This window comes from Xenopus laevis, chromosome 9_10L (genome assembly GCF_017654675.1).
Source record: "Xenopus laevis strain J_2021 chromosome 9_10L, Xenopus_laevis_v10.1, whole genome shotgun sequence".
Taxonomy (NCBI): Eukaryota; Metazoa; Chordata; class Amphibia; order Anura; family Pipidae; genus Xenopus; species Xenopus laevis.
In genome coordinates, this window is record NC_054387.1 from 76154335 (window position 1) to 76178976 (window position 24642).

The window sequence follows — 24642 nt, forward strand, 5'->3', positions numbered from 1 at the left end:
AGAGGAGGAGTTTTATGAAGCTCCCTCTGACCTCTGGTCATGGAACTCGTCAGGGGCTCATTCATTAAAAATGACCAAATTGGCAGCTCAGCAGTCTCCTTAAATTCTGGAAAAATATCCCAGCCGTTCTATTTTTTTAATCTCTCTGCACAGAGCAACACTGACATTAAGCAGCATTTTTACAGGCCAGTTTGTTTTACAGCCACTTGCAGCGTCATATATTGATCGGTAGCCCCACGTACTTACAGCTCATGTCTATTCTGCCACCCTTATTATCTGACACTTTAAAATTCACTATTTTGGCAATTACCAAGACTATTTTTGTGCAGATGATCCACCTGTACGTTCTTAGGATGGACCCTCTTAGTTAAAGATAGACAAACTTGCACGCGAACCCGTTTTATGTCTATGTATGCATATTTTTTACCCCATAGAGTTTCCGTAGCTGGGGGTTGTCCTTGTCTTTGCCAGAACTTCCATCTCACGTAACCTATTGTTTCCGCCAGTTGTGATTAGCCAACCAAGGGCCTGCGAGTGTTGTCACGTGGCTGACTTTGACAGACTCACGCCTCGTCATCATGCAGGTTGCTGGAGTGATAAGTTGTGCCCTTAGAAGAGGTAAGGCAGAGATAGAGGCTGCATTTGGCTCCAAAGCGAGTTCTACAGCGTCTGACATAATTTTCCCGTTCTTCTAGAAGACGAGTAATGATAACAATCGGACGAGTTTTTGGCGGGAGTTTTTTTGCAAAGTTTTGTGTCCTTACCTCGCACAGCTAGGCCTTGGCATTTTTAATTTACACCTACTAAAATCCTTCATATAGTAGGGGCCGTAGTTCTACAACACCACGAGTGCATAACTCCGCACACTCCTGCTTTAAAATGCTGGCTTAGTATGTTATTGTAGGCAGTGCTTTGTAAAGTCATAAGCAACCTGGAGAACCAATTGTGAAAAAAATCTGTCTGGTTATTGAAATATGTCCCTAGTGGCCGCCTGTAGCTAATTTAAAGGGACAGGTTTGTAAAAAAAATAAATTGTTTCCATTAAAATGTATATATGGATTTTAAATTATGTAGCAAACCTAGGGTGCTGTCTACAAGAAGTTTGTATGTTCTCTCTGTATCTGTGTGAGTTTTCCCCGGGTACTACAGTTTCCTCCCACACTCCAAAACATACAGGCAGGTTAATTAGCTCCTAAGAAAACAGATCATAGTATGTTTAAATGTGAGCTTAGATTGTAAGCTCCACTGTGGCATGCACTGCAGTGATTAATGTATTATCTCTGCAATAAAGAATATGTTGGTGCTATATAACTACAGAGTTATAATGGATATAGTCTATTGACCATAGTGCAATTTGTGCTTATTTAAATGCCAGTTTTACAAAATTATAAGCAGTGAAGAACACCCACTCATCCAGGATAAGTATTCAGTACTCAGAATGGTACTGACAATATCAGGAACTTGTCACATACTGACCACATACTGTGATATTCACCCCAAACTGTAAAAGCTTTCCGAATCATGTTTCATACATGTATATTATCCTCAATGCAATCTGCTTGGGTGTTTGCACTCTGTGGCCTTATGTCATAAGGCGCCTTGTTTGTCTCTTTCCCAAAAAGTTTTACACACAACAAGTGTCAGGCAGTATGGCTGACATTGGCCATGCTTTCCGACAACATCACTACTTGTATGACCATGTCAAGGGTTGGTTGAGACTAATGTTTAATAGCATATTACAGTATAGGATAGGATCTTTTATCCAGAATGCTTGAGACCTGGGATTTATAGATACTGGATCTTTCTGTAATTTAGATCTCTTTAACTTAAATCTAGTAAAAAGCCTTTAACCATTAAATAAACCCAGTAGAATTGTTTTGCCACAAATATAAATCCACACAGCCTAGTTGCCATGAAGTACAAGGTACTGTTTTATTATAACAAAGAAAAAGGAAATCATTTTTAAAAATCTGTATTATTTTCTTAAAATAGACTCTATGGGAAATTGCCTTCCCAAGCTTTATGGATAACGTGTTTCGGGATAAGGGATCCCATACTTTTAGTAACAGTTGTCCAGACCATCATTTAGTTCTGCTTTCATGGATCAGAACGTTAAAACTTCAGCTGACTAAGTTAAAGTCAGATATGGGTAAGACTGTATTCCTGCAGTATTGGTACCAGGGTCCAAAGTATGTGGCATTTTGCTGTGACGGGTATGCTACTACATGGGATTTTTATTGGACATTCAGCTTTCTTCTTATTGTTCTTATCAAGAGCTGCAATGTGCAACTGAAGTACAATTTACAGTGGCCCCAGCATGGAATTATTCAGATGTTGCTAAAGAGCCAGATAAAAAAATTATACAGTATATTCTACATTGACAGTAACCAATCATAGTTCATTGTAGTCTCTCTTCATAGTGCTATGCTTTTTTGCACCATTGGCTGCCGTTGCAAGACACACAAAAGCTCCTTTCTTCTCCTCAGTCCAACCCGCGTCTTCCATGGCAATTAGCAGTGTCTCATGAAAGACGAAATTGTTGGCAGAGGACATATAAAATAAAAGCATTTTAGCTATCTGCGTGTACGGTTTATTACGGAACCAACTTTGTATTAATAGCTAGGGACGTCTGAGAAATATTTATTTGTCTCCATGTTGCAGCCTCAGCAGACTTAATTGTCCATTGTTTGGGGTTTTCTCAGTGGGTAGTATATCTAGGAATCATGAGTGAGTGTGTGTAGTTTATATTAAATCTTTATGCTTCAAGGATTTGTTTTATTATAGGCTTAGGGAAGAGAAGAGGTACAATTTAGCCTAGGCCCCCAGAATCATAAGGGCCCCTGTTGGAAAATAGAAGAAAGAGCAAAGATGCAGCTTTCTGAGCTAATTAGTGCTACTTTACTAAACTGTTGGTTCTCTTATGTGTGTATATTAAGTACTTTTTTGAAAACTACAATTTTTAATGTTTATTTTTAGTGTCTTTGCTGTTGTTGATTTGTATTATGTCTGTGATCTGCTTACCAGGGCCATTCCCATGACAAGGAAGCCAGCTCTATTTAGCTACCTGTTTTCATTTGTTTGGCTCTAGAGGCATTAAACAGCTTTCCTCGTAGTGTCAAACACATATATTTAGATGACATTAGCTGTTAATAGTGTACATACAAATAGGTGTGCCAGCATTGTAGAGTTAAAATTGCAAAACAAACACAATTTGCAAGATTAAAGGTAAAGTAAACCCTCAGAATTGTATTCCTTTGCCAGTCTTTTTCACAGTTCCAGTGCCAGCATTGCACATTAGGCTAAAAGCTAGAATGTCAATGTGGTGGTGATACAGCTTCAAAGATATAAACTAGGGATGCTCCAAATCAACCAAGTCCTTTGACTTTCTGCGATTTGAATCCTGATTGTCTTCTCAGGATTCCCCACATTTGCCAGATTTGATTTGCTTCAAGATTGGCTAGTGCTTTAAAGTCATGTGATAATGGATCTTTCCATAATTTTTTCTCCATACCTTAAAGGGGCTCGTCAACCAAAGAAATTATTCAAAATCCTATTTTATCACATTAGTCAAGCAAAATTAACTTTAATTACACTATATAAATTATTTGCATCGTGTTTCCTTCAGTCTGGGAATTCATAATTATAGCAAGCAGGCAGCAGCCATTTTGTGCACACTGTTATTAAGGCAAGCCTTGTGTCATCTCAGAATCTTGTTTGTGCACCAGAATGGGGGACCTGATGTCCATTTCCATGCCCTGGATACACAATTAAATGGATAAGAGAATGGGGTAATGTGTGGAGAGCTGTGACATCTAGAAAGTGCTGAATGGAAAGTGAAAGTAATTGTCTGCCCCGCCTCTATGCCATTGGCATAGAGGAGGGGCAGACAATATTTGATTGACAGCGGAGATTTTTAAATGAGCTTACAGCAGCTATGAATGCTTTAATAAAAAATAGAAATTTCATGTTTAATTTGAAAGGGACTTTTATTATACAGATTTTTGTGTCTGGGTGACAGGTCCACTTTAAAGGAGAAATAAACCCTTGACTCCCTCCACCCCTTTCACTGTTTGCTTCACTGCCCCCTCTCCAAGCTCCCTGCCCTCAATATTTATTCTTTTTAGAAGTCTCCCTTCTGCTGACCTGCTATAAATTTGCAGAGTTGTGCAGCAGAGTTCAAAAGGGGCCATCTTCCATCTGTGTTCTCATCTTCTTCTGACAGTTACTGATTCAGTACACAGATGGAATTGCGCATGCTCCTTCATGATCCATATCACCACTCTACGGAAGAGGATCAGAAGGCAGACAGAAGATGGCACCTTCAAACTCCGCTGAGCAACTCTGCAAATTTGTAGCAGGTCAGCAGAAGGGAGACTTCTAAAAAGAATAAATACTGTGGGCAGGGGCAGTGAAGCAATCAGTGGAGGGGGTAGAGAGGGTCAAGGGTTTAGTTCTCCTTTAAGTCTAGTCAGGATGCATTTGTTGGCCGTGCATCTCTTGTGTAAACAAAGTTCAACCTTCACTCTCAACAAGTTTACAGATGCTTGTGTACAAATACAAGTATTGTTTTATAAGCTATACAGCCTTTGCTTTTCGGAATATCTACTTTAATACATAAGTGTCAACTCCAAATTTCTTTAAATTTCCTTAAAGCTAGGTATGTAGGCATTCTCCCCAAATTTCACACTAACTAACTAGTCTTCAACCAGCCCCACACTATACAAACCATTGCAATATACTATGCATCAGAGCATTTCTTCTTGTATATTTGCATAGCATTTAAACATTTTCATTGCTTTCTGTGCTAGGGCAGTTCCTTGTAAGCTTCATGATGTACTCTTAATAGTGCTTATGTCAGGGATTCTGCTGAGGGCAGGTCCCAAATGATCCCTTTTATAAGATGAACTGTCTTTCTGCAATATAAAAATAGTAATTAAAAATGGTGGATAACTTGAGTCTAAACCAATTCTTGGTCACAAAGTTCATTACACAATTTGGCTTGTGTGATGATGCTTTCACTTTCTTGAAATGAAAGACCCTTTAATGGGATGACAAATCCTTTGGACAAGGCGCGCAATATATTAACTCCCATTCATAAGAACACTCTTTAAACATGATAAACTATACTAAGTATGGAACTTGTCTTATCTACATTTAACATGGATAACTGGCTTCTGTAAACTACAATGTTTTCTGTATTGCCTTGCAGAAAAGAAAATGTCAATTAATATATTTTTTTCGTAAAGGAAAAGATTAGCTTAACATATCTTTTTTTTTTTTTTTTTTTTTTTAACTCCTTTGCTTTCATCTGAAATAAATCACTCAAACTTCTACAGCAGCACAGAACCTGCGTGGCAAATTAAATAAAACCATAAAATTGTTCTATATGTCAACAATATGATACATATTTTACATTTAATTCCTCTCACACTGGATTGGTTTCAATTGGACATTTATCTGTCAGCACAAGTCTATTCTTGCTATTGATATACTTCCTAAGGAGACTGATTATTTCATTTCAATCAGCAGCACAATCCTTGTTACATGCCTATTCTCATGTTGTTAGAACTGTACTGCAATAAATCCGTGGGTCTTTATGTTGTTCATTGGTTTCGTGTTCCCGGGTCTTAGGTCATGGCTTGAACTCTTAAGACACGAGGGGCCTGTTGACTTTAGTTTATATTTAATTAACCTTGGTTTTTAGAATTGGGTGAGCTATAGTTTTCTCATTCCATATCTTTTACTCATTTTGGAAGAATAAAGTTCAAATGTGTTTGTCACATCTTTGTTTGTTTCAAAAAATAAATGCCTAAATCTTTTTGAAAGTTTTTCATAATTAAGAAAAACAAATCTAAAGACATTAGCAAAAGTCAAGTTGTTTTTTTCCATGAAAAAATTAGTTTTTGAGGGTATATTTCAGTCAAAAGTGGATTTTTCCTGGAAAAAAAAATCTTTTAAGATAAAACTCAAATTTTTCGAGATTTATTATACCCTGAAGCTTAAACAGAAGCGTAACTAGAGGGGGGCGGGCCGTGGCGCAGGACGCGCAGCCGGGCCCCCGCCCCCCTCCGTACACCCGGAAATTGTCCGGCAATATGCGCCACACAGTGGCGCGCGGACTGCCGGGGAGCCCTGAGGGGGTGCGGGCCCTGGCCCACTTGCACCCCTTGCTCCCCCAGTAGTTCCGCCACTGAGCTCAAAATAGCTTGAATCCAAAAATACACCATCTAAAACCTGTCGTGGTCACGTAGAAGTCAATGGTAGAGGTCCCTTGAACCATTGGAAGATGTAAGTAGCCTTCATGTTTCTGTGGGTTTCCCGAAAACTCGATCAATTTGAGTATTCAAGTTTTTCACCTTGACTGCACTGAATCGAGTTTTTGCATTCAAGTTAGAAACCTTTCGAGTTGTGAGTTTATTGTGAGTTCATTCCAGGTCTAAAAAAAGCTCACAAAGCGCTAAAATTTGACCTTTGATAAACAATCCCCTATAACACCGACACACATATCACTCGTGTGTGTGTGTATATATATATATATATATATATATATATATATGTCATCGTTTTTATTAAAGGTGAAAAACTGACATTTCGGCTGGAACACCAGCCTTTTTCACAGTATATAAAATATGGGTGATTGTGTGTGTCCGTCTGGAACCAGGGCGTGCGACCCTAATTTAGTGAGTGCATTAAACTTTATTGAGATTTGGGGTTTTCCAGATAAGGGGCTCTCTGTGTAATATGGACCACTATTCTCAAAGGCTACTAAAACCATTTTAAAACACCAATATGGTTGTTTTACATCAATATGAATTAATGCTCACTTAGTTTTTTAAGATACTGTACTACTATTACTGTGAAATTTCAAATTGTTCATAAATTAAGAATTGTTTATTTAAAAAAAAAACCCTATGGGAGCTTTCCATAGACTGCTATTCAAAAAATTATAGACCCCTCAACTGTATTGCGAAGAATATACAGTCACAGAGTAAATGCATTTGCCACTCAACCAAATAAAATTAGTAGACAGTCACTGTTTTGAAACACTAACCATGGGGGGGGGGGAACAAACAAACCACTCAGTTTGGGAACTTCTGTCCAAAAGTATGATGAACTAATGATCCGGAGTGCAACCCAGGAAGCGTACTGTACTGGTGATGATGGGAACACCATAGGAAACCTTTGGTCTATATTATAAGCTTTTCAGTGTCTGAAATGATATGTGTGAGAAGATATTAAAAGTATACACGCAGCAAGCTATACATGCACATCATCTATTTTACAGTTATTACAATCTGCAGAAAGAAACTGCCTGGCTACCGTAGTGTTTTAATTTCATTTTTCCGTTTTGAGTTACACCTTACTGGCAGCCTCTTGGGCCACTACTGTTACCCAATGGCGCCTAGGTTTCATCAAGCTTAGACAAGCAGACTACCTGGATCGTGGCCCAGCTGAACTGTTGAAGCTGATAAACATGATCCCCCCCTGTTAAGGAATTCTAGACCTTTGGTAGCAGAATTCCCAAGGCATTTGAAAGAAAGCTGTGTTCAGGTGCAGCATCTTGCTTCTTGACAGTCTTGCTGCTGTTGTGAAGTATCACTTTATACCTAGCAAGCAAGACCTCTTTGCTTTATTGGTAATTAAGGTCAAATATTCTTTTTAAGATAACATCACCAAAAGAAGAGGTAACGGGGAATGCCGTCAAAGACTTGCGTTGTCAGGTTTTGATTGTTGCAGATGACAAAAGACTAACTGCAGTTGCTCAGTGAAGCACAAAGAAACTGTTGCTACCTGAGCCATTATGACTTTACTAGTCGCACAAATGGAATTTTACCTTAGAGCAGTCCACTTGTCCACATTAACCCATTCTCTACCACATATTCCTTCCATACCTGGTAGAATGTAAATAGATATATCATGTAAAAGAAGTTTCTCTTAATACTTAATTACTGCTAATCTGTATCTCATAATAAAACAGAGAGGAAATTGTTAAAAAAAAAAAGTCTCAGCTTTCATATTTTTAACAATGATTTTAGAGTTTTTAAAACTATGATTAAACTCTATTTAGATAAAATCACAAATGCCTTGTAATTTAACAAAAGATCTGAATATAAAAAGTATAAATGAAAAAAACACTGAACGATGTGCTAAAGGTTTTGAAAACCTCTAAAAATTTTAGTTTTTTGGACAATTATGGGTTTTTTACTAAACCTTGATTTATTTTCTGATTGAGGTTTTTTGTGCACACACTCAAATTTTTTGAGGAAAAAAACACAAATTTTTCAAGATTTGTTACACCCTGAAGCTGCTTAAAGTCAAAATACGTCATCTCATACCTTGCCAAGGTCATGAAGAAGTCAATGGCAGATGTCCCTTTTACAATTTGACGATATCGTAGTCTGCACTGGGTTTCGTCCAATAATCCGAAAAATGTGGGGTTTTCAGGAGATAACCCTAAAAAATCTAGCAATTTGGGCATTTAGTAGGATCAGTGCAGCTCTCATTAACTTGTTTTGGACCTCGACTGCTTTTACTTGTCAAAGTTTTGTATTCAAGTTTTTTTGTGGTTTTTACACTTTATAAATCTAGATTTTTTTTAAAAAAAGAGAAAAATTTGTGAAATTGGTAGAAATTCAAATATTAGTAAATAGGCCCGTAGTATTGTTTTCTCCGAAGCTCAAAAATGTCCTGTTTTCTATGCCAAAGGCATTGTGATGCATCATCAAAGACTTATTTCCCTCTTGATTGAAAAGCTTTTAAAGTACATTTTCCTCTATCTCCAAGACCTGTATGCAGTTTAATTTAGCTTTGGTTCATAACTCTCATGAAATATTCAATGGTTTAGGCGTTTGTAAAAACAATGTGGATATTTATGCTACTAAATATATCTGCATTCTTGTCAAGCAAATCTTCATGAAGAGTTTGGGTTATTATAAAATTTTAACCTTTTGTACGAAAACCAAGAAAATGTGGCAACTGTTTTTGAAATGTTACTCTGAACATAGCTGGTAGAATATGTTGTTTATCTGGTATTAGAATATTCTGTTATTTGTAGGTTGCAAGTGCAAAGAGCAGTAAACTTTGGTTTTGCAGCGGTCAGGGAATTACTACAGCCAGCATGCTCTGCCTCCTGTACTAATGTTATTGTGACTTCTTTTGTTTATCTACGTTTTGTTGGTCCTCCCATTGGAACTGTATTTTAGCATTTGTGCAATGGCTGTTCATTAAAATAAATAATCATGGCCACCTTTTAGGGTACAAAAGCGGTAATTGTTTCTTGCAATTTGTGGCCCTTCCATTGGAACTGTATTTTAGCATTTGTGCAATGGCTGTTCATTAAAATAGATAATCATGGTTACCTTTTGGGCTAACAGAAGTGGTAATTGTTTCTTGCAATTTGTGGCCCTTCATCATAATGAACCAATTTGCAGTTTTGACTTCTAAATATAGCATGACTCTCAGAGGAAAATCTTACTTAGGTACTGTTTTATTCAATTTTGGTTTTTCAGCGATATATGCGGGTGATATAGGACTTTAACATAGCGGTTAATAAGTGTTAGAAGAATTTTGTAATTTAGTTCTCTTCACGACCTCATATTGCGAATGTGTTTTCATTTCCGGACTTATTTTCATAACAGTGCCAGTTGGAAACCATGATAAAATGATTACCTCTGAGATACAGGTAGCTACCAGAGGTAACATTTATGTTCATTGCTGCCCTGGAAAGAAACATTTGCTTATATATTTTGGTTGTGTGTTTGGGAAGTAAATGCCATTTTGCTTTTCAACGAATGTGCTGTGCTGAGCCACAGAAAGATAACCATCGATAACAGACTATTAGAATTATGTTGTGTGAAGCCATGGTGCCTCACGCAGTGTATATTCCAGTCTCAATTTGCAGGAGAAAGAACATACTTGAATATCACAGAGCCCCATACTGTTCTGAAGAGCAGGTACTGGTGCCACGGTCTTGTACTGTCTTAAGGAAAATAAACAGATCTGTGAACTCTGCTAAATTGTTTAACTCATTGGGCACATTTTAGGATTTTTTTTAATTTGGAGATATGATAGCATTTTTTAATTGATTTGTACTACCTTATGTTACCCTTTTTGGAAATTGCTAGAACTAAATTGCTTCTGATCACTGGATGTTATTGAGTGTTCTGTCTAGTAACGGAGGGATATTTAGATGAGTGTCAGATTATATTGGTAGGCTCTTGATTGTAAGGTTTTAACTGGATTAGATACCTTGAGATTATATGGATTTTCAGGATATCCTAAAGGAATTAGATAGTAGTAGATAACCATGTAGTCATATGTATCATGAGATGACCTAAATATACATATGAATGCACATGAACTGTCCTGGAAGAATATTCATCAAGACACGCATTTACATCTCAGCAAAAGAACATTGCGTAAATTTGTCAATGATGATTTGTTGGCGTAAAAATCTCATAATAAATTTTCTCTGTTACTTCCTTCCTAGCACTACTCTGTTAATTTACTTACACTTACGTCAACTTAAATTTAGTCGGTATATGAAGGTCATATTTATGTAATTATTACTGGAAAAGGCCACTTTTTATTTAAAATGTCCAAGGAAGCAAAATGAAGACAGAGATCCTCTATTGTCCTAGGCCGTGATCCACCCTAAACTAAATGTTGCATGAGCAACGTAAAAAGGTGTAAACAAGATATGTTTAACAGTTCCAACTTATAAACATAATCCCACTTTAAATAAGACAAAACACCTAGCATTGTAACAGTACTTTTTACTTAATGGTAACTAAACTGTATATACTTAAATTGATTGCGCAAGGTGTCTCTCCAATTTGAAATGGCCTAATTGGAGGTGTCCACATATACTTTTCAAAATTTCAACAAAACCAGATGGGACTTATCCTCCAATAGTATGGGCCCAATTATTTGCAAAATACACACATAATCGTATTAAGGAGTAAAGATAAAAGGCAATATTTATTTAACTACCATGCCACAGATACTTAAAACCATTTAAAATAAATAAAAAACAGCGCTGCGCTGGGTTCAGGGATCCCTTTAACCCCAAATAACCACTTATAAAGAGGACTCCTCTATGTAGGATTTGGTGGAAATTTGATTATGTCTAGGTGGCTCAACAGCCAGTATTCCAATCAAGCGTTAGTAGATACACATGTAAATCCAATTGTTCATGTGAGGGAACGAAAGTGCATCCTTATAATTCACATCCGCAAGATATTGCAGAGAAGAAAATCCTGGTTATATAACACTGAATAGCGTGCTGCAGCTTAGTGAAGGTTACTATCTCCCGCGGGTACAATAGTCCCCGTGATGGTTTGCGGTGCAAAGCCAGTATATCAGGTTTAATGTCTTTGCGGGTAACTGGATTTGCCAATGTCTACTGTCCCATCCATATATTTACAGCCGCCTATTGCTCTCAGTGGCCAGCTGAGAGGTTGCGGCTTCGTGATACTGCGATCACTGACAGTCACCGTATTGTGCCAGCCCAGGTGTAACAGTTATCCCGGCTATCACCAGACCCGAAAATAAAGGTATACAGACCACGTGTCTTTGAGAGTTTTTCACCCGATAATTTCCGCGTTCCATCAACTGGCAGGAGATCTTCTGTCTGCGCACTTAAGTTCCCAAAATAGGGGAGCAGGGTATCCCAAACGACTCAGTGTCAGCGCTGTGCCTCGACAGCTGTTTCGCCACTCAACGTGGCTTTGTCAAGAGACCGAAAGGGTGGATATGACGTCGTTTTATCTTTGCCATCACATGTTCAAAGTGGGTGGTCTTTTGTGTAAGCCGCTTCCCACACATAAGAAGGATATAGTAATATCAATATGAACAATTGTATCATTTTCACTTCCCATAATCGTGGTTATGTAACCCTTTGGTATTATCTCAGTAGAATATATTTAAAGGATCAACCAAATAGGTATCAAATGAGAAGAGAGGACTCGCGGCTTCACTTTTGCTGTGATGGAAACATCAATATCAACTTGTGGCATGGTTACACAATACTATATTTCAAAAATTTGTAAGATTAATCACTATTGCTTATTTTTAACTATCATCCCATTTAATCGATATATAATTATAAACTTATATCAGAATAAGAAATAAGAGAGAAAAAGAGAAAAAAATGAAAAGAAAATCAAAAGGTAGAACTACAACTCTCACCAACACAAAATTTTATTTTTTTGAAATAGTCTAAAAAAGCGGGGCCAATCAAGGGACTATTGTTATGACCATTCCTTCATTTATTTATAAAGGCCTGAAAATTCAATTGGCCATTGAGTCCGAACTCTGACTTATAAGTATTAAGCTTAAATATCCAACTGGTCTCTAGTTGGAGCAACCTGTTATCTAGGTCACCGCCCCTTACATCACTATGCAGACTGTCAATGCCCTGAAAATAAGACCCCATATGTTTGCCATTGTGAATGCAATAAATGTGTTTGGCAATAGATGACAATAAATTGCAATTATTAATATCTCGCATATGTTCATATATGCGTCTTTTCAGCGGCCTCTTTGTTTTTCCTATGTATTTGCTCCCACAGTGGCAAGTAAACATGTAGATCACGTAAGTCGTAGTACAACATATATAATGATACATGTTGTATTTTACTCTTCCATTGCTAAAATCCCTAGATGTCCTCATATATTGACACTGTTCACAGGCCCCACACTTATAGCTACCTACTGTTTTGCAACACGCTGTTTTCGAATGTTTCTGGAAATGACTATGAGTTAGTAAATCGCCAATGCTATTGTTTCTCCTATAACAAAAAAGAGGGTGAGTGGTTACCATTTGACCTATATTGGGATCATTGGACAAAATGTGCCAATGTTTCCGAATCAATGAGCGGACTTCTTGGTCTTTATTACTGTAAGTCAAAATGAGTCTAGTCTTTTCATTACCTGGAGTGCCGCTTTGTTTGGGCTTGTATAATAAGTCCTCCCTATTCTGAGATAGGGCATTGTGGTAGGCTCTACGTAGGCAGCGAGTTTTGTATCCCCGTGCCTTAAATCTTGAGTACAGTTGGTAAGCTTCCCGTTTAAAGTCTTCCTCTGTAGAACAGATTCTCCGTAATCTAAGATACTGTCCCTTTGGTATGCCTTCGATGCATTTCAATGGATGCATCGATTCTGCATGTAAGAGGCTGTTGCCAGCCGTCTTCTTGCGAAACAGATTAGTGGACACCTGTCCACAACTGTCCTTTTTAATCTCTATATCCAAAAATTCCAATTTGGAGTCGTGGTAATTTAAGGTGAATGTTAAATTAAAATTATTTTTATTGAGTTTAGACACAAAATCCTTTAATTTCTGTTCGGGGCCCTGCCAGATGATCATAATATCATCGATATATCTGTGCCACCGTAAAATGTGGCACAGATATTCGTCGTACTCTTCAGCCGAGAACACGTGGCGCTCCCACTCTCCTAGGAATAAGTTGGCGTAGCTGGGTGCGCATTTAGCGCCCATAGCTACGCCCTGGCGTTGTAGATAATAGATGCCATTAAATATAAACACATTGTGATGTAGTACAAAACTCAATGCTTGCAATATAAATTTATGTTCCTCGGAGATTGGGTTGTGTATGCGCTCAAAAATGTTTTTTATGGCCTCAATACCTAGAGCATGTGGTATACTCATGTATAAGGCCTCCACATCCAGACCCACAAGAAAGCAGTCAGAGCTTAAGGTCAGTCCATTAATCTCCCTCAGTAAATGGGAAGTATCCAATACAAAAGAATCGAGTTGTGTTACTAAAGGTTGTAGCACCATATCTATATATCCACTTATTGGCTCAGTAAGTGATCCACAGCCCGACACAATAGGTCTTCCCGGAGGTTCATTGATGGACTTATGAACCTTCGGGAGAGCATAAAAAGTTGGGGTTCTAGGATGTTTAACTTTCAAAAATTCCAAAGTGTTTTGGTCAATAATTCCCTCCTGATAGGCGTGATCTATCAGATCAAACAACTTATCCTTGTGTCTTTGGGCCTGAGGTAGCAAAATTGGTTGGTACCAATGTTTGTTGTTTAGAATTTTATTGCACATTGTAACATATTTGGGAGAATCCATGATTACAATATTCGAACCCTTATCTGATGGTTTAACAACTATATCCGGATTCTCCCTCAATGTTTTTAGTGCATTGATCTCCTCTAAAGTGAGATTTGGATGCTTAGTATTGGTCGTCAGATGCAAAATATCTTCCGTGACCCTTTGTACAAAGGTGTCCACGGCCCCATTTTCAGTTGTACTGGGGTATCGAGAAGACCTTTTTTTACAAGATGGTAATTTGGTATTATCACCTGAATTTTCCAACCATAGGTCCTGAATATCTTGCAAAATTTTCTGTTCCTCCTCTACTCTGGGATCATCCCATAGTTCAAATAGGATTTTAAGGGTCTTAAAATCATTTAAATTGAATTGACTTAAATCCAAATCTGTTTGCCGATTACCCTTGGTCCATTGTAACTTCAAAAGCAATTTACGTGCAAATAAGTGAACATCTTTTACTAGTGTGAAGTGATCTATTGATTTGGAGGGTACAAAAGTGAGCCCTTTTTGTAATACCGCAGTGCAACTAGGAGTGAGGGTAAAGTGAGAAAGATTTATTATCTGTAAATCTTCATGTGATGGTGGTGAAACTGAATTGCCTGTGTCCATCACAGGTTCAGTGATTGTAAAAAACTCGTGCCTGGGAATGACGATGTGTTTTGGGGAAGATTGGGCAGGAGTGGAGCTCCGACGCTCCTCTCCTGTGTTGTCTGTGCAATAACTTGTTCCTTATGAAAAACAGTGTTAAACTTACGCTTCTTCCGATCAAATTGTTTCCGTGTGGTGAAAGATGTATCAGAACCGCTCATCTCACTTTCCGAGTGAGTGTCGCGGTCCGAATTACCCTGTGTGCTCTTCCTATATTGTGTCCCCTGAAAACCCTTTGTACCCCCATTTCTATTATACGTGTTGTAATTGCGTTTCTTCTGATTATTCCATAAGTAAACATGTTTGTTTTCATAGTCCAAAGTGTCTCTATCAAATTTGCGTTTTTTCACCTGCATAACCTCTATATTGAGGTTATCCATAAACCCTTTTAAATCCCTGTCCATCTTTTTGAATTCTTCACTTGGTTCATATTCTTTAATTTGGTCCCAAAGTTGTTTTTGTTGTACCTTAATTAATTCCAATTCCTCAATATTATGTTGTTTAAGGAGGGACATAAGTTTGCATGAACATTCACTCAATATTTCCTCCCATTGTGTTTTAAAGGTCTGTGATGTGTCCTCAAAAGAGGGGAAGATTTGCACCCGCAGGCCTCTTGGAATAATGCCCCGTGTCAAATATTCCTCCAAACATATTACATTCCAGAACACATTTAACCTCCTCCGTAGTAAATTCTTACTCTTAACCATTAAATGAGACAGTGTAAGGGAAGCCTTACCATCTGGCATCATTGATCCTGAAAAAACCGTTTTGGCCAAAGAGGCCCATTTTGTGTCATCTGCAAAAAATTCCATAATGAAATCTGGTTGTAAAAATAAAAATTTAGAGAAAAAAGAAGGAAAAGAAAAGAAAAAGAAAAGAAAGAAAAAATATTTTAATTCGATAATTAATCTATTGGAGACAACTTGCTTACAAGGGAATACTAGTCCCACATATGACTCTTATATACTTAAATTGATTGCGCAAGGTGTCTCTCCAATTTGAAATGGCCTAATTGGAGGTGTCCACATATACTTTTCAAAATTTCAACAAAACCAGATGGGACTTATCCTCCAATAGTATGGGCCCAATTATTTGCAAAATACACACATAATCGTATTAAGGAGTAAAGATAAAAGGCAATATTTATTTAACTACCATGCCACAGATACTTAAAACCATTTAAAATAAATAAAAAACAGCGCTGCGCTGGGTTCAGGGATCCCTTTAACCCCAAATAACCACTTATAAAGAGGACTCCTCTATGTAGGATTTGGTGGAAATTTGATTATGTCTAGGTGGCTCAACAGCCAGTATTCCAATCAAGCGTTAGTAGATACACATGTAAATCCAATTGTTCATGTGAGGGAACGAAAGTGCATCCTTATAATTCACATCCGCAAGATATTGCAGAGAAGAAAATCCTGGTTATATAACACTGAATAGCGTGCTGCAGCTTAGTGAAGGTTACTATCTCCCGCGGGTACAATAGTTCCCGTGATGGTTTGCGGTGCAAAGCCAGTATATCAGGTTTAGTGTCTTTGCGGGTAACTGGATTTGCCAATGTCTACTGTCCCATCCATATATTTACAGCCGCCTATTGCTCTCAGTGGCCAGCTGAGAGGTTGCGGCTTCGTGATACTGCGATCACTGACAGTCACCGTATTGTGCCAGCCCAGGTGTAACAGTTATCCCGGCTATCACCAGACCCGAAAATAAAGGTATACAGACCACGTGTCTTTGAGAGTTTTTCACCCGATAATTTCCGCGTTCCATCAACTGGCAGGAGATCTTCTGTCTGCGCACTTAAGTTCCCAAAATAGGGGAGCAGGGTATCCCAAACGACTCAGTGTCAGCGCTGTGCCTCGACAGCTGTTTCGCCACTCAACGTGGCTTTGTCAAGAGACCGAAAGGGTGGATATGACGTCGTTTTATCTTTGCCATCACATGTTCAAAGTGGGTGGTCTTTTGTGTAAGCCGCTTCCCACACATAAGAAGGATATAGTAATATCAATATGAACAATTGTATCATTTTCACTTCCCATAATCGTGGTTATGTAACCCTTTGGTATTATCTCAGTAGAATATATTTAAAGGATCAACCAAATAGGTATCAAATGAGAAGAGAGGACTCGCGGCTTCACTTTTGCTGTGATGGAAACATCAATATCAACTTGTGGCATGGTTACACAATACTATATTTCAAAAATTTGTAAGATTAATCACTATTGCTTATTTTTAACTATCATCCCATTTAATCGATATATAATTATAAACTTATATCAGAATAAGAAATAAGAGAGAAAAAGAGAAAAAAATGAAAAGAAAATCAAAAGGTAGAACTACAACTCTCACCAACACAAAATTTTATTTTTTTGAAATAGTCTAAAAAAGCGGGGCCAATCAAGGGACTATTGTTATGACCATTCCTTCATTTATTTATAAAGGCCTGAAAATTCAATTGGCCATTGAGTCCGAACTCTGACTTATAAGTATTAAGCTTAAATATCCAACTGGTCTCTAGTTGGAGCAACCTGTTATCTAGGTCACCGCCCCTTACATCACTATGCAGACGGTCAATGCCCTGAAAATAAGACCCCATATGTTTGCCATTGTGAATGCAATAAATGTGTTTGGCAATAGATGACAATAAATTGCAATTATTAATATCTCGCATATGTTCATATATGCGTCTTTTCAGCGGCCTCTTTGTTTTTCCTATGTATTTGCTCCCACAGTGGCAAGTAAACATGTAGATCACGTAAGTGCCTTTTATCTTTACTCCTTAATACGATTATGTGTGTATTTTGCAAATAATTGGGCCCATACTATTGGAGGATAAGTCCCATCTGGTTTTGTTGAAATTTTGAAAAGTATATGTGGACACCTCCAATTAGGCCATTTCAAATTGGAGAGACACCTTGCGCAATCAATTTAAGTATATAAGAGTCATATGTGGGACTAGTATTCCCTTGTAAGCAAGTTGTCTCCAATAGATTAATTATCGAATTAAAATATTTTTTCTTTCTTTTCTTTTTCTTTTTCTTTTCCTTCTTTTTTCTCTAAATTTTTATTTTTACAACCAGATTTCATTATGGAATTTTTTGCAGATGACACAAAATGGGCCTCTTTGGCCAAAACTGTTTTTTCAGGATCAATGATGCCAGATGGTAAGGCTTCCCTTACACTGTCTCATTTAATGGTTAAGAGTAAGAATTTACTACGGAGGAGGTTAAATGTGTTCTGGAATGTAATATGTTTGGAGGAATATTTGACACGGGGCATTATTCCAAGAGGCCTGCGGGTGCAAATCTTCCCCTCTTTTGAGGACACATCACAGACCTTTAAAACACAATGGGAGGAAATATTGAGTGAATGTTCATGCAAACTTATGTCCCTCCTTAAACAACATAATATTGAGGAATTGGAATTAATTAAGGTACAACAAAAACAACTTTGGGACCAAATTAAAGAATATGAACCAAGTGAAGAATTCAAAAAGATGGACAGGGATTTAAAAGGGTTTATGGATAACCTCAATATAGAGGTTATGCAGGTGAAAAAACGCAAATTTGATAGAGACACTTTGGACTATGAAAACAAACATGTTTACTTATGGAATAATCAGAAGAAACGCAATTACAACACGTATAATAGAAATGGGGGTACAAAGGGTTTTCAGGGGACACAATATAGGAAGAGCACACAGGGTAATTCGGACCGCGACACTCACTCGGAAAGTGAGATGAGCGGTTCTGATACATCTTTCACCACACGGAAACAATTTGATCGGAAGAAGCGTAAGTTTAACACTGTTTTTCATAAGGAACAAGTTATTGCACAGACAACACAGGAGAGGAGCGTCGGAGCTCCACTCCTGCCCAATCTTCCCCAAAACACATCGTCATTCCCAGGCACGAGTTTTTTACAATCACTGAACCTGTGATGGACACAGGCAATTCAGTTTCACCACCATCACATGAAGATTTACAGATAATAAATCTTTCTCACTTTACCCTCACTCCTAGTTGCACTGCGGTATTACAAAAAGGGCTCACTTTTGTACCCTCCAAATCAATAGATCACTTCACACTAGTAAAAGATGTTCACTTATTTGCACGTAAATTGCTTTTGAAGTTACAATGGACCAAGGGTAATCGGCAAACAGATTTGGATTTAAGTCAATTCAATTTAAATGATTTTAAGACCCTTAAAATCCTATTTGAACTATGGGATGATCCCAGAGTAGAGGAGGAACAGAAAATTTTGCAAGATATTCAGGACCTATGGTTGGAAAATTCAGGTGATAATACCAAATTACCATCTTGTAAAAAAAGGTCTTCTCGATACCCCAGTACAACTGAAAATGGGGCCGTGGACACCTTTGTACAAAGGGTCACGGAAGATATTTTGCATCTGACGACCAATACTAAGCATCCAAATCTCACTTTAGAGGAGATCAATGCACTAAAAACATTGAGGGAGAATCCGGATATAGTTGTTAAACCATCAGATAAGGGTTCGAATATTGTAATCATGGATTCTCCCAAATATGTTACAATGTGCAATAAAATTCTAAACAACAAACATTGGTACCAACCAATTTTGCTACCTCAGGCCCAAAGACACAAGGATAAGTTGTTTGATCTGATAGATCACGCCTATCAGGAGGGAATTATTGACCAAAACACTTTGGAATTTTTGAAAGTTAAACATCCTAGAACCCCAACTTTTTATGCTCTCCCGAAGGTTCATAAGTCCATCAATGAACCTCCGGGAAGACCTATTGTGTCGGGCTGTGGATCACTTACTGAGCCAATAAGTGGATATATAGATATGGTGCTACAACCTTTAGTAACACAACTCGATTCTTTTGTATTGGATACTTCCCATTTACTGAGGGAGATTAATGGACTGACCTTAAGCTCTGACTGCTTTCTTGTGGGTCTGGATGTGGAGGCCTTATACATGAGTATACCACATGCTCTAGGTATTGAGGCCATAAAAAACATTTTTGAGCGCATACACAACCCAATCTCCGAGGAACATAAATTTATATTGCAAGCATTGAGTTTTGTACTACATCACAATGTGTTTATATTTAATGGCATCTATTATCTACAACGCCAGGGCGTAGCTATGGGCGCTAAATGCGCACCCAGCTACGCCAACTTATTCCTAGGAGAGTGGGAGCGCCACGTGTTCTCGGCTGAAGAGTACGACGAATATCTGTGCCACATTTTACGGTGGCACAGATATATCGATGATATTATGATCATCTGGCAGGGCCCCGAACAGAAATTAAAGGATTTTGTGTCTAAACTCAATAAAAATAATTTTAATTTAACATTCACCTTAAATTACCACGACTCCAAATTGGAATTTTTGGATATAGAGATTAAAAAGGACAGTTGTGGACAGGTGTCCACTAATCTGTTTCGCAAGAAGACGGCTGGCAACAGCCTCTTACATGCAGAATCGATGCATCCATTGAAATGCATCGAAGGCATACCAAAGGGACAGTATCTTAGATTACGGAGAATCTGTTCTACAGAGGAAGACTTTAAACGGGAAGCTTACCAACTGTACTCAAGATTTAAGGCACGGGGATACAAAACTCGCTGCCTACGTAGAGCCTACCACAATGCCCTATCTCAGAATAGGGAGGACTTATTATACAAGCCCAAACAAAGCGGCACTCCAGGTAATGAAAAGACTAGACTCATTTTGACTTACAGTAATAAAGACCAAGAAGTCCGCTCATTGATTCGGAAACATTGGCACATTTTGTCCAATGATCCCAATATAGGTCAAATGGTAACCACTCACCCTCTTTTTTGTTATAGGAGAAACAATAGCATTGGCGATTTACTAACTCATAGTCATTTCCAGAAACATTCGAAAACAGCGTGTTGCAAAACAGTAGGTAGCTATAAGTGTGGGGCCTGTGAACAGTGTCAATATATGAGGACATCTAGGGATTTTAGCAATGGAAGAGTAAAATACAACATGTATCATTATATATGTTGTACTACGACTTACGTGATCTACATGTTTACTTGCCACTGTGGGAGCAAATACATAGGAAAAACAAAGAGGCCGCTGAAAAGACGCATATATGAACATATGCGAGATATTAATAATTGCAATTTATTGTCATCTATTGCCAAACACATTTATTGCATTCACAATGGCAAACATATGGGGTCTTATTTTCAGGGCATTGACCGTCTGCATAGTGATGTAAGGGGCGGTGACCTAGATAACAGGTTGCTCCAACTAGAGACCAGTTGGATATTTAAGCTTAATACTTATAAGTCAGAGTTCGGACTCAATGGCCAATTGAATTTTCAGGCCTTTATAAATAAATGAAGGAATGGTCATAACAATAGTCCCTTGATTGGCCCCGCTTTTTTAGACTATTTCAAAAAAATAAAATTTTGTGTTGGTGAGAGTTGTAGTTCTACCTTTTGATTTTCTTTTCATTTTTTTCTCTTTTTCTCTCTTATTTCTTATTCTGATATAAGTTTATAATTATATATCGATTAAATGGGATGATAGTTAAAAATAAGCAATAGTGATTAATCTTACAAATTTTTGAAATATAGTATTGTGTAACCATGCCACAAGTTGATATTGATGTTTCCATCACAGCAAAAGTGAAGCCGCGAGTCCTCTCTTCTCATTTGATACCTATTTGGTTGATCCTTTAAATATATTCTACTGAGATAATACCAAAGGGTTACATAACCACGATTATGGGAAGTGAAAATGATACAATTGTTCATATTGATATTACTATATCCTTCTTATGTGTGGGAAGCGGCTTACACAAAAGACCACCCACTTTGAACATGTGATGGCAAAGATAAAACGACGTCATATCCACCCTTTCGGTCTCTTGACAAAGCCACGTTGAGTGGCGAAACAGCTGTCGAGGCACAGCGCTGACACTGAGTCGTTTGGGATACCCTGCTCCCCTATTTTGGGAACTTAAGTGCGCAGACAGAAGATCTCCTGCCAGTTGATGGAACGCGGAAATTATCGGGTGAAAAACTCTCAAAGACACGTGGTCTGTATACCTTTATTTTCGGGTCTGGTGATAGCCGGGATAACTGTTACACCTGGGCTGGCACAATACGGTGACTGTCAGTGATCGCAGTATCACGAAGCCGCAACCTCTCAGCTGGCCACTGAGAGCAATAGGCGGCTGTAAATATATGGATGGGACAGTAGACATTGGCAAATCCAGTTACCCGCAAAGACATTAAACCTGATATACTGGCTTTGCACCGCAAACCATCACGGGGACTATTGTACCCGCGGGAGATAGTAACCTTCACTAAGCTGCAGCACGCTATTCAGTGTTATATAACCAGGATTTTCTTCTCTGCAATATCTTGCGGATGTGAATTATAAGGATGCACTTTCGTTCCCTCACATGAACAATTGGATTTACATGTGTATCTACTAACGCTTGATTGGAATACTGGCTGTTGAGCCACCTAGACATAATCAAATTTCCACCAAATCCTACATAGAGGAGTCCTCTTTATAAGTGGTTATTTGGGGTTAAAGGGATCCCTGAACCCAGCGCAGCGCTGTTTTTTATTTATTTTAAATGGTTTTAAGTATCTGTGGCATGGTAGTTAAATAAATATTGCCTTTTATCTTTACTCCTTAATACGATTATGTGTGTATTTTGCAAATAATTGGGCCCATACTATTGGAGGATAAGTCCCATCTGGTTTTGTTGAAACTAAACTGTATAACTGAAAGTAAAATCTTGTTCATAGAATAATCCTATTGGGTTTATTTAATATTTAATATTTAATATTTTTTTTTAGTAGACTTAACGTATAGTTATCAGAATAATAATAAAAAAAAGAACCCTTATCTGGAAAACCCCAAGAATTCCAGATAATAGTTCCCATACCTGTGAAGTAAAAATCTGAAAGTATATTATAGTGCAGATGCAGGTACCCTGGGCCAGTTAGTTTTTCAGTGAAGAGGAGCCTCCAAAGTTAGCAATCCTAATCACTGGGGGGTGACAGGCCCCACCATTGAGTTTGTATGAAATAAAATACATTCACGAAACTTTACTACCACTAACCCTATATGCATTACAGTTACATGTTGCAGGGTTGTGCATTTAAAACAATTATACACACACATATATATATATATATATATATATATATATATATATATATATATATTTATATATATATATATATATATATATTTATATATATATATATATATATGTGTATGTATATATATGTATTTATTTATTTTTTAATGTTAGCAAATGTATTAAGTTTGTTGGATTCCCTTTATGCTTGAAACATTCTCCACCCCTTGTTTATTTAGTTTTTTGTCTGTTTTGTTTTTTTCCTGCCTAGGCTTTCAAAATGATTAATAGGAAAGTACTTTTGACCCATTTTAATCATGTCAAATTCACTGCTAATTTACATAATGAAACACACAGTTCGTTGTATTGTAAGCAGAGGAATCAGTGAACTACAAAGCTGTGTTGTACTCTTTCAGATTATAAGGTAAAGTAGAGGACATCAGCGTTAATCATAGGATAATTTATTAGGCTATGCTAATGTAATTGTCAAGTAGTAAGAAATATAAATTTGAGCATAGTGTTTGTGAAACAGACACTAATGAACTGCAAGGCAATGACATGGAATAAGAATTTCCAACCTCCTGTTTATTAAGCATAAGTTTTTTTCCCCAAAGTAATTAACTGCTTACAAGTTAATAAGGAGTTACAGTGATTTGTAATTCCAGCTTTAAGAAAATAAATATACACCTCTTGAATTTGTCCTATAATTCGTTCTTGCCTGTGCGTTCCCTGTAAATGTGCCATATACTATGAGGCATTATCCCAGGCAGTTTTTAAAATAGTTTTTTTTAAAAGAAATACATATTATGTTTAAAACTTCAGTTGTGTTGTCCTCATAAATTATTCTAAATCAGGTCAAATTAATTGTATGCATTTAAATGTACTTTAGTAGTTGAAATTTATAAACAACAGTTAATGAAAAACGGTCCTATGGCAAAAATCACAAGGCTACTTTTCTGTTCCGAATCCCCGGCAGCACACTTTTGGGAAAACCCAATGGTTCTGTCCACTAATATGTCCAAGAGGATCCATGTATTGAGTGATAGGTGTTTAGAATATTGGGGGAGTAATTTTACTATTTATGTACAAGATTTTTATGGCTTTTCTAACCCAGTGTCCCCTTCTATGCTGTGTGCTTATACATGCAGCTCACACATTTTGAGGCCAGAGCATACAACATATTGGGATTTGCACAAAGTATTTGAGGCAAGACTGTGCCTAAAGAATACTAAGTTAGGACTCCGACCTTTCCACCTTTCTGCACACAAGGCAATGTCTGCTTACAAGTGTGCATGAAAGATATTTTTTACAAACCAACAAGAAGGAATTAGGGGAGGGCATTGCTCCAACCAGTCAATGTGGAAAAGGAGGTGCAACGTCCTTTTCAGTGGTTCCAAGGGTGGGTGGTGGACCAAGTCAGTCTCATTGAGATTTCTGGTTTTCACAGATATTGAGGGCCCTGTCAAGTTTGGTATATCAAAACCTAAAACTGATACAGAAGTTCTGGTCATGGCTCACGCTTCTGCGTATAACAGCTGCGTTTCACATCGGGAGGAACCCTTCGCTACTTTGATGCCGCCAGGACTTACAGATAGAGAATCAAGACAAGAGCTCTGGGCAGGCTAGGAAACTGGAACATGTAACAGGAGTAATGGGGTTATTAGAGCAAAGTGTAGTCAAGGAAACAGCCCAGGGTCGATAACCAGTCGGACAGTGCAGTACATAAACAGGACCCAGAAGAATAGTCAGTAAATAGTCCGTAAAGTTGGCTCAGGCAGCA

The 24642-nt window shown here is 37.7% G+C and overlaps 1 protein-coding gene across 3 annotated transcripts in view; it reads left to right on the plus strand.

Moving 5' to 3' along the window:
• Positions 1-480: 480 nt before the first annotated feature.
• Positions 481-24642, plus strand: part of metap1d.L (methionyl aminopeptidase type 1D (mitochondrial) L homeolog) — a 97801-nt gene continuing 73639 nt past the window's right edge. For all 3 annotated transcript variants that reach the window (XM_018235902.2, XM_018235904.2, XM_018235903.2), the window contains exon 1: positions 481-618. In XM_018235902.2, the coding sequence (XP_018091391.1) occupies positions 579-618 (40 nt within the window). In that variant the 5' untranslated portion in view covers positions 481-578. The remainder of the gene's footprint in view (positions 619-24642) is intronic.